The sequence below is a fragment of the Neomonachus schauinslandi genome, chromosome 4 (assembly GCF_002201575.2).
Source record: "Neomonachus schauinslandi chromosome 4, ASM220157v2, whole genome shotgun sequence".
NCBI classification, from domain to species: domain Eukaryota; kingdom Metazoa; phylum Chordata; class Mammalia; order Carnivora; family Phocidae; genus Neomonachus; species Neomonachus schauinslandi.
The window spans coordinates 177,169,444-177,177,999 of NC_058406.1; the positions used below are offsets into that span (position 1 = coordinate 177,169,444).

The window sequence follows — 8,556 nt, forward strand, 5'->3', positions numbered from 1 at the left end:
AGAGTGTAAGTTTTTCATCAAAATAGGAGTGATGACATTTACCTAGATAGAAGGGGGATTAGAAGAGGTGTCAGAAGTAGAGATGATGTTTGGGTTTTTTTTCCCACATAGTTTCCTTTTTTTTAAAATTATTATTATTATGTTAGTCACCATACAGTACATCATTAGTTTTTTTTTTTTTTTTAAGATTTTACTTATTTATTTGACAGAGAGAGACACAGTGAGAGAGGGAACACAAGCAGGGGGAGTGGCAGAGGGAGAAGCAGGCTTCCCTGGAGCAGGGAGCCCAATGCGGGGCTCAATCCCAGGACTCTGGGATCATGACCTGAGCCGAAGGCAGACGCTTAATGACTGAGCCACCCAGGAGCCCCAGTACATCATTAGTTTTTGATGTAGTGTTCCATGGAGATGATATTTGAATGGATTGTTTAGTATTAGGTTTTCTGTTGGCCATGGAGTTGAGGCAGACAGGACAGGGTATAGTGAGGATGGTATAATTTTGGGGCAGAAAGAGCAGAATGTGGAATAGCCTGGTGGGCGTAAAGGCTTGTAAGCCGCTGGATGGTGGGTGGGGGGCCGGGTGGCACTCAGTGGGAGGTAAGACCAGAGAGGGTACAGGACAGCAAGTGCAAAGCCTCAGGTGACCTTATAAGGAGTTGGGAGCCACTGATGGCCTTTAGGTTTCAAGGGGTTGTGAAAAGATAGTTGTGCTTTTGGCGATGGCTGAGGTGAGGTACAGGAAGGGGCAGCTAGGGAATGCCGCAGCCATCCAGGGGACGGCCGAATGCAAGAAGATGCTGAGGAAGGGCAGACCAAAGAGCCATCAAGAAGGAACCCACAGGACTCAGTAGCTAAATGGAACCTGGGGATCGAGGGAGAAGACATTGAGTGATGTCGCAAATGCTCTTGGTGCCCCACGTACATCTCCTTTGTGGGGCCATTCTCAAGAATGCCATGAGGTCTGGCTGCTGACAATGCACTGCTGTACCCTTTTTTGGAGAACTGCCTTGGGCCACGGGGAGCCCCTATGCTGGAAATGCCTGGGAAGTGAGGCAACCACCCTCCCACCAAGGGGCAGCCCACAGCCAATGGTTGACCAAGCTTTTGGTTGTACAAAAGCTTGGCCCCCTTGCCTCAGCGTGAAACAACTCTGTGGTACCACTTATGCTCCTGAGCTCCCCAGGGATCAGGCTAAGAGGCTAGACCTCAGCTGAACCCCCATCTTTACATGGCCTCTTCCCTAACATTTTCTCGATGAATCGCTTCCCTTCTCAGGCCTGGGCAAATGGATAGACAATGGTGCCTTACTTGAAGCTAGAAGATTGGGGTGGGGGAAGTTCTTTCCTGCCAAATCTATTAATGTAAATACAGTGCCATATGAATACATCCCCCCATGTCACGTGTTCTTTACACTTACGGAGCCTAAAAGGAGAAAACATTATCTGGAGCACCTGTATACTTGTGTTTAGGTCTTTGACCAAATGCGAATTGATGGTTTTATCTCTGGCACTTTGAGCAGATGGAGAAATGTCCCCATCAGTGCCCAGTCTCTGAGATGCCAACGCCTGCAGAGCAGTGGCCTCCAATCAAGTCCTGGTTTTGCCATTTGATGGTTGTTTGCCATTGGGTCAGACTACCCAGCCTCACTGACGCTTCTGATCTCGATCTCCCAGATGGAAAAACAATGGCGTTTATCTCACGCGGTACTTAAATTAGCTGATACATGTTTGTGTTCATACTGCAGCCTGGGGTTCTGTGAGTACCAACCGTGGCTACTGCCACGGCGAATGTGATGCTAGGACAACAGTGATGCCCACCGGGGCCTGTAGGTTTCTGAGGCTTTGATTTACCTCATCGAAGTCAGCAATGATCTCATTCAGCAGGCGCAGGCATTCCACTCCTTGGTTATTCATTTCAGTCTGCGAGTAAAAGTCTGCAAACCCCGGGATGGAGGCGAACATCACTCCGACGGCATCATAGGATTGAGAGTACAGCTCCTGCAGGGGCAGACACAGGGAGCCACAACTGGTCATCAGAGCTGAGGTTCTGCAGTGATGCTCCCCCGTGAGCACGTGCACCTACTCCCATGCACAGATGCCCACGGAGAGCACACAGAACGGGGCCCTGACACTGGCATGTCAACACGGTATCCATGTGCACTGGGGCCGTTGACAATTCATGGTCTCCAGCCTCGGCTGGGCCCCGAGTTCGGACTGCACACCCTTTGACCTTGGTCACCTTCCTTCTCTGTCGTCCTAGCAGCGAGTCCAAACCCTCACCACTGTCCCTAACTTCACCCCGCACTCGATTCCTCTCAAGAAATGATCTCGTCTCTTAAGTCTGTGGCAAAAACTGAGCCTCTTGGCAGTGACCCAGCACTGTTCCAATACTCATACTTGTGTCTACGTTCATATTTATTTTCATCTCCTTTGCTTCAACTGCAGACAATGCATTTTCCTTCTGTTGAAGGTCAACATTTCTACCAGATGTCTTGACAACTCCTGCTTCTAACTTCTTCAGCAGCTTCCTCCTGCAGTGATCCTTTTCTTCGTTCCTTCTCTCCTCCTCCTTTTCCTCCTCCTCTCCCTCCCCCCTTTCCCCTCCAAATGTGCCCTACATGGAATAGTATGACACCCCCTGGAACCTGAACACACTTGTGACCATCCACCCGTCTCTCTTCCTCTTTGCACAAACTTCCCAAATGAGTTCCCTCCATGGCCTGTCCCCACCCTGGCAGTGTTCATTCACATGTCAGGCCGAGATGAAGTGACTCTGGAGCAGGTCAGACTGCCGGCCAAAGTGGAAAGAAAAAATCACTCCGTGGCATGGGTATTGGCTCATGTCTTCTGGGACACCTATGCAGGTCGGTGGGGTCACCCTCCCAAGGCCACGAGTCTCTTGACTTTCCTTGTTTCAGTGATGCTGCATTTGCGTTCCTTATGCCTGGCTCCTTCAGACATGCCTTTTTGGGGCTTACCTTCCATCTGAAATGTTGGTGATGGCTGTGGTTCTGTCCTTGACCCACGGCCAGGTTCAAAGTTCACACACTTACCCGGGCCATCTCGTTTACTCTCCACCTTTCACCAACATTCAGGTGGGACATCTTCTGAACTCCTGTCTTCGAGTCGGCTCCCGTTCTCAGGCTCTCAGCCGCTGGGTCCCAAGCTGGGTTGTCCTCATACTCTTCAAGCCACACCCAAGTGCATCTTCTCTCCACCTAACCCTGCCCCCCTCATGCTCTCAGTGGGCGGCACCAGTGTCGCTGAGTCATCAAAGTTAGAGATGCTCAGAGATGCCTTGACGTCAGCCTTCTTCCCCATCATGTTTGGATTCAATAAACTGCCAAGTTCTGCTGGCTTTCTTTTTGTCTCAAGTATTTTTTTCTGCCCCCTCTGCCGTTGCTCTTTATCAGGGCTACCCATTTTCCTCCCCACACTGGGTTCCCTGACTTGTTTTGTCCCATCCCGAGGCATGTTCCCCATGGTTGCTGCAGTGATCTTTTAAAGACAGAATATTGACCATGCCTCTCCCATTCTTCAAACCTGCAGTGGCCCACAACTGCCCTCAGGATAAAGCTCAAACACAGCAGCATGCCATATATTCATATATGCATGCCCTTGCCTCCACCGTTCTCTTCAGCCTCATTGCCTGCGATTCCCTGCATCGGACCTCATGTTCCAGAAACATTGTACTCCTGTGTAAGGACGGTAGCAGATGCTGCAGGTGTCCTGACTGACCGCCTCTCTCCCAGAAGTCCAGCTGTGGGCCCTTGCGTTGCTTTGCATGGAGCTTTTCTCTGACCACTAGAGGGCACACTGCCCCGTGAGCAGCTGGCTCACTGCTCCAGGAAATTAATGTCCCTGGGGTGCTGCTCTCAACCAGTGACTGATGGCAATGGCCTTATAGTCCTCAGCTCCTTCACCCCTTGGGCCAGGTTGCTGTGAGGTATGCTATCGACATGTCCCCGAATTCCCAGTGGGACAGAACTCCAGTGCCCCACAGAGGTAACTAGTCTGATAATGCCTCATTTAGCCCTTCCCTCCCTTCCCACTCTCCAGCCTGCCGGGCTTCCCGGAACCACCTCCAAGTGAATGACTTTCAAACAAATCGTTGTCTCAAGGTCTGCTTCTGGAAGAGCCAAACAAAGACACACACACACACTTCTCACACTTGCATGCTTTGATTCCTACTGTCTGTCCCTTGACGGGACATGTCCTTCCTTCTTGAAGTTAGCCTCCCTAACCAGGCTAACCTTGTTTTCTGCCTTCACTAGCCACGTAGATACCATGTCTGCTGTGAACGTTCCCAGACCCGTAGCTGGGGTCAGGAGGCTGAGTGCAATGCCGTGGCAGCACCCGGGTTGCCTGCTCACCACCTACTGTCTGTCTCTTCCTTTAGCGTGAATTCCACGAGGCAAAGACCCCATGCCATTCACCTCGGTGCATTCTAATCATCCAGTTCATATTTTTTGGATGCCTGCACTATCATGCATGCTGTTTACAGCATCTGGTACAAGGTAAATGCTCTAACCTGTTGAAATTTTACTCCCTGGTCTTTGCAGGAAACATCAAAGCTTACCAAGCGCTTTCATATGAATTCAGTGATTTAATCCTTGCAGTGATCCTGTGAAATAGGCACTGATTCTTATTGCCACTTTACAGATAAGGAAAATGAGAGAGAGAGAGAGGAGTTAAGCTGTTGTTCTGGATCACACCACTAGCAGTGGACGAGCCAGGGTTGGAGGACCTCCAGGGCCCTCCCCATGCAGCACACTTGGGCTTGTCTCCTCTGGCTTTCATGCCCTTGGTCTGAGAAAGATGGTGACCCTGATTCAAGATCAATAAGTCTTGAGCTTCAAGCGTGGATGAATCTGAGTGAGTACACTTTCACTAGTCCTCGTCCAAAAGAGCACAGGCTGGTGGTGACTGGCTGCCCTGGGTTGGGTTGGGCAGGGCGTGGGGAGCGCAGATCATGGCCAAAGAGCAGAGCCATGGCACGTGGCTTTCAAGGGGTGGCCATTCACCTTGGCCTTGAGCAATGGAGTGACACCCCGGAAGGAGGCTGACTCTGTTTTATCTGACTCCTCCAATTGTCCAATTGGCTGTGATTTGGAGGGAAAAAAAAAATCTGTTTATTACATATTATATCAGTTTGTTCAGGCTGCCATCACAAAGTGCCACAGACTGGGTGGCTTAAACATAGAAATTGATTCTCTCACTGTTCTGGATGCTACAAAGTCTAAGATCAAGGGTCAGCAGGGCTGTTTTGTTTCCCTGAGGGCTCTCTCCTGGGCTGGGAGATGCAGTCTTCTCCCCATGTCCTCACATGGTCTCCCCTCTGGGTGTGTGTACAGCTTAATCTCCCCTTGTAAGGACACAGTCAGAGTGGATTAGGGCCCTGCCCTAATGGCCTCTTTGGAACTTAATCACCTCTTTAAAAATCCTCTCTCTAAATACAGTTGTATCCAGACGTACGGGGGGTTAGGACTTCAACCTATGAATTGTGGGAGACGCAATTCAGCCCACAACACCCATTATTTCTATTTTCTGTTTTAAAACAGAGGGAAAAGAGAAAACCCTATCAGAGCCCTCTGAAACCCAGTCCATAATGACCCAGTGGGTCAGCTTGCCTCCCACTTCTGCCTGGTGATGTATAAATGCTGCTGTGATATAAAGGCGGGTTCCCAGGGGTTTCTCATCAATCACTTATCTGCCTGAGGGTTCTCACAAATCCTAGCTCCTCCCAGCCTCTTCTTAGTCTTACTTCTCAGCCTCTGCCAACAACCAGAATGTTCCGGTTGCTTATACAACACAAATAATGCTAATAATGTCAGCTACATCCATGGAGCGCTTCCTGCGTGACAAGCATGACACAGAAGTCTGCACGCACATCACCGTGTTGAATGCTCACAAACCAGGACCTAGATACAGTTAAGATCCTGGTGTACTTGTGGGGAAACTGAGGCACGTAGCCATTAAGTAATTCACCCAAGAGACAGAGCCGGACTTCATGCCCGCCCAGGCAGTCTGACTCCAGAGCCCATGGCACTGGGGCTGCTACTAATGCTAATAAGCAAACACCATGACTGCAACCACCACCCCAGTCACCACAATAATAATCAGGATAATGCCTGGGAATAAATGTCACTGGGACTGGAAACTGGATCCGTAAGTCCTTCTCAATGGATGGTTGATTGGACCTGTGGTGTTGGGGTTCCCAGTGCATAAACTTCAAGACCTATGACCTGAGTTCAGATCTTGACTCTGCTGCATCCTATTAGGGGTTGGAGGGGTGGGACTGGGGTGGGAGGAGGCTCAGTCCTCTCTGTCAGACGCTATCTGGTGAAGAAAGTGGCCCTAAGGAATCAAACCCAGGGCAGTGGGCTTTCAGGTGCACCAGGTGGCCTATCTATACCGAACCCACCTTGCACTGGGCTGTGTTGGGCACTTCATGTGTTCTCACCCGATTTAATTCCCACATTGACTCAGCAAGGTCTGTATTATTTCCTATGAATCAGATGAGGAGATGTACTCAGAGAGGTTGGGTAAACTGCCCTCGGTCACACAGCTAGTTAATAACAGAGATGGAATTTGTGCTGCACACAAAGGAGATGAGGGGTTTGGGGGGGCATGGAAAAGTGCCAGCCACCTGCCTACACCTTTAAAGACGGCCCCATTGTTCAACTCTCCCCAGTCCACTGCTTTGAGTATGCCATCTGTTTCTTGCTATTTTGGGCTCAAAGAACATAAGAGCACTGTAAACTGGGGAGGGACTGATGAATATAGAAAAGCTATTACTGTTCTATCATCCTCTTGGTCTGGGCTTCGTAGAGGATTTTGAGCATATGCACATTCCCGGCTCCACCCAGATACCGGGATGAAGACTTAGCCAGCTCTTGGCCCAGGGCACCTAGGCCTGCCTGATTCCAGGTCCTGTGTTTCTTATACTGAGTTAAGCCACCTCTCTGCAGGGGAGAAACAATGTCTGGGGCCGGTTGACTTTATTAGCATCCTCAGGTTTCTGTGCGAACACCACCGTCTTGGAGAGACCCTCCGGTGTCAACCCCACCCCCTTCACCTACTCTGTTTTCTTACTCAGCTTCTTCTGTCCAAGGAGGACTGATCACTACTGGGCACTATCCTGTGTATTTATTCACGTTCATATCTATCTGCTCATGAAAATGCATGCTCCATATCAGCAAGGACTTTTCTTCTTCTTTGTTCACTGTTTGACCCCCAGGATCTAGAATGACACCTGGTACATGGTTTCCCTCAATAAATTCTTGCTGAGTGAATGAGTAAATGAGTCAGTGGGTGGGGGGCTCGGATTGCAAAGGAACCAAAAATATAATGATGGCTCACCCTTATCAAAAACCATAGCAATAACCCAGTGTGTTCCTAAAATGGGCCAAGCACCATTTAGATGTTTTATGCATAATTATTCATGGAAACATTGTAGCAACTGGAGCAAGTTGCAAAGAACTGTTACCTTGCAGGTGAGGAAAGTGAGGTCCAGGGGGATTCATCCCTTGCTCAGTTCCAGAGGTAGTGAGAAGAGGAGCCAGGATTGAATCTAGGGCATCAAGCTTTTGAGAATACCACACAGCTTTTCTATACTGAACCCACCTGGCACCAAGCTGGGCACTTCATATGTTCTTACTCAGTTGAGTTCTCACACTAAAGTCAGCAAGATTGGAATTATTTCCTCATGAATATGATGAAAAAAATGGGTTCAGAGAGGTTGGGTAAGCTGCCCCAGGTCACACAGCTGGCGAGGGGCAGAGACGGAATTTGTGCTGTATGCACTTTGCAGCAGCCGGGACACCTGCCCTCTTTAGTGTCCTTTCTGCAGGTCTTAAAAAAGCTACAATGAGCAAGTGGGTTTCCCGGGACTCAGCAATAGCTTGACACTGATGACCCAGCTCAGGGGGCCTCATCTGTGAGAAAGTACCTGCCCTGGGGTGGTGAGCACTAATCTAAGTCAAAAGTCCAGCAGAATAGCAGAAGCTTCCAGAACATATGTGGGGTGACACAGCCGGAACCAACTGGACAGGATGTCCCAGGGGGCAAAACTCTGTCCACCGCCCTGTGTTTAGATGGTTTGAGTCATTGCTTATCACTGCTGTCCCTTCTCTCCCGCTCAGGTCCTAACAGCAATGTGGGACAAAACACAAGATTTAGCTTTGAAGTTGCACAGACCTGGGCGTGAATTCAAGCTCACTACTCACTAGCTTTGTGTTCTTACTTCTCCGAGCCTCACTTTCTTCTTCTACGAAATGGGGATAATCATTCTTATCCGTGAGCAGTGTTGTGGCCTCGTGGAGGCGGGGCCCCAAACTCACAATGTCCAGACCCCAACCTTTCAGACGTTTGTATCATAGTTCAGATTTGTAGCAAGAAGAGAAGCTAAGAATGCTTCTCACAATAACAAAACAGGTTATTGGGAGTTCCCACAGATTACAACATTCCTGCCTCTTCCTCTGTCACCCCTTCTCATGTTACTCTGTCTGACACACACACACACACACACACACACACACACACACACACACACACA

At 49.5% G+C, this 8,556-nt stretch overlaps 1 protein-coding gene across 1 annotated transcript in view; it reads right to left on the reverse strand.

Moving 5' to 3' along the window:
- ADCY8 (adenylate cyclase 8) overlaps positions 1-8,556 on the reverse strand; it is a 259,560-nt gene that overhangs the window by 10,842 nt on the left and 240,162 nt on the right. The window contains exon 15 of the mRNA XM_021688464.1: positions 1,851-1,997. Coding sequence (XP_021544139.1) covers positions 1,851-1,997 — 147 coding nt within the window. The remainder of the gene's footprint in view (positions 1-1,850; positions 1,998-8,556) is intronic.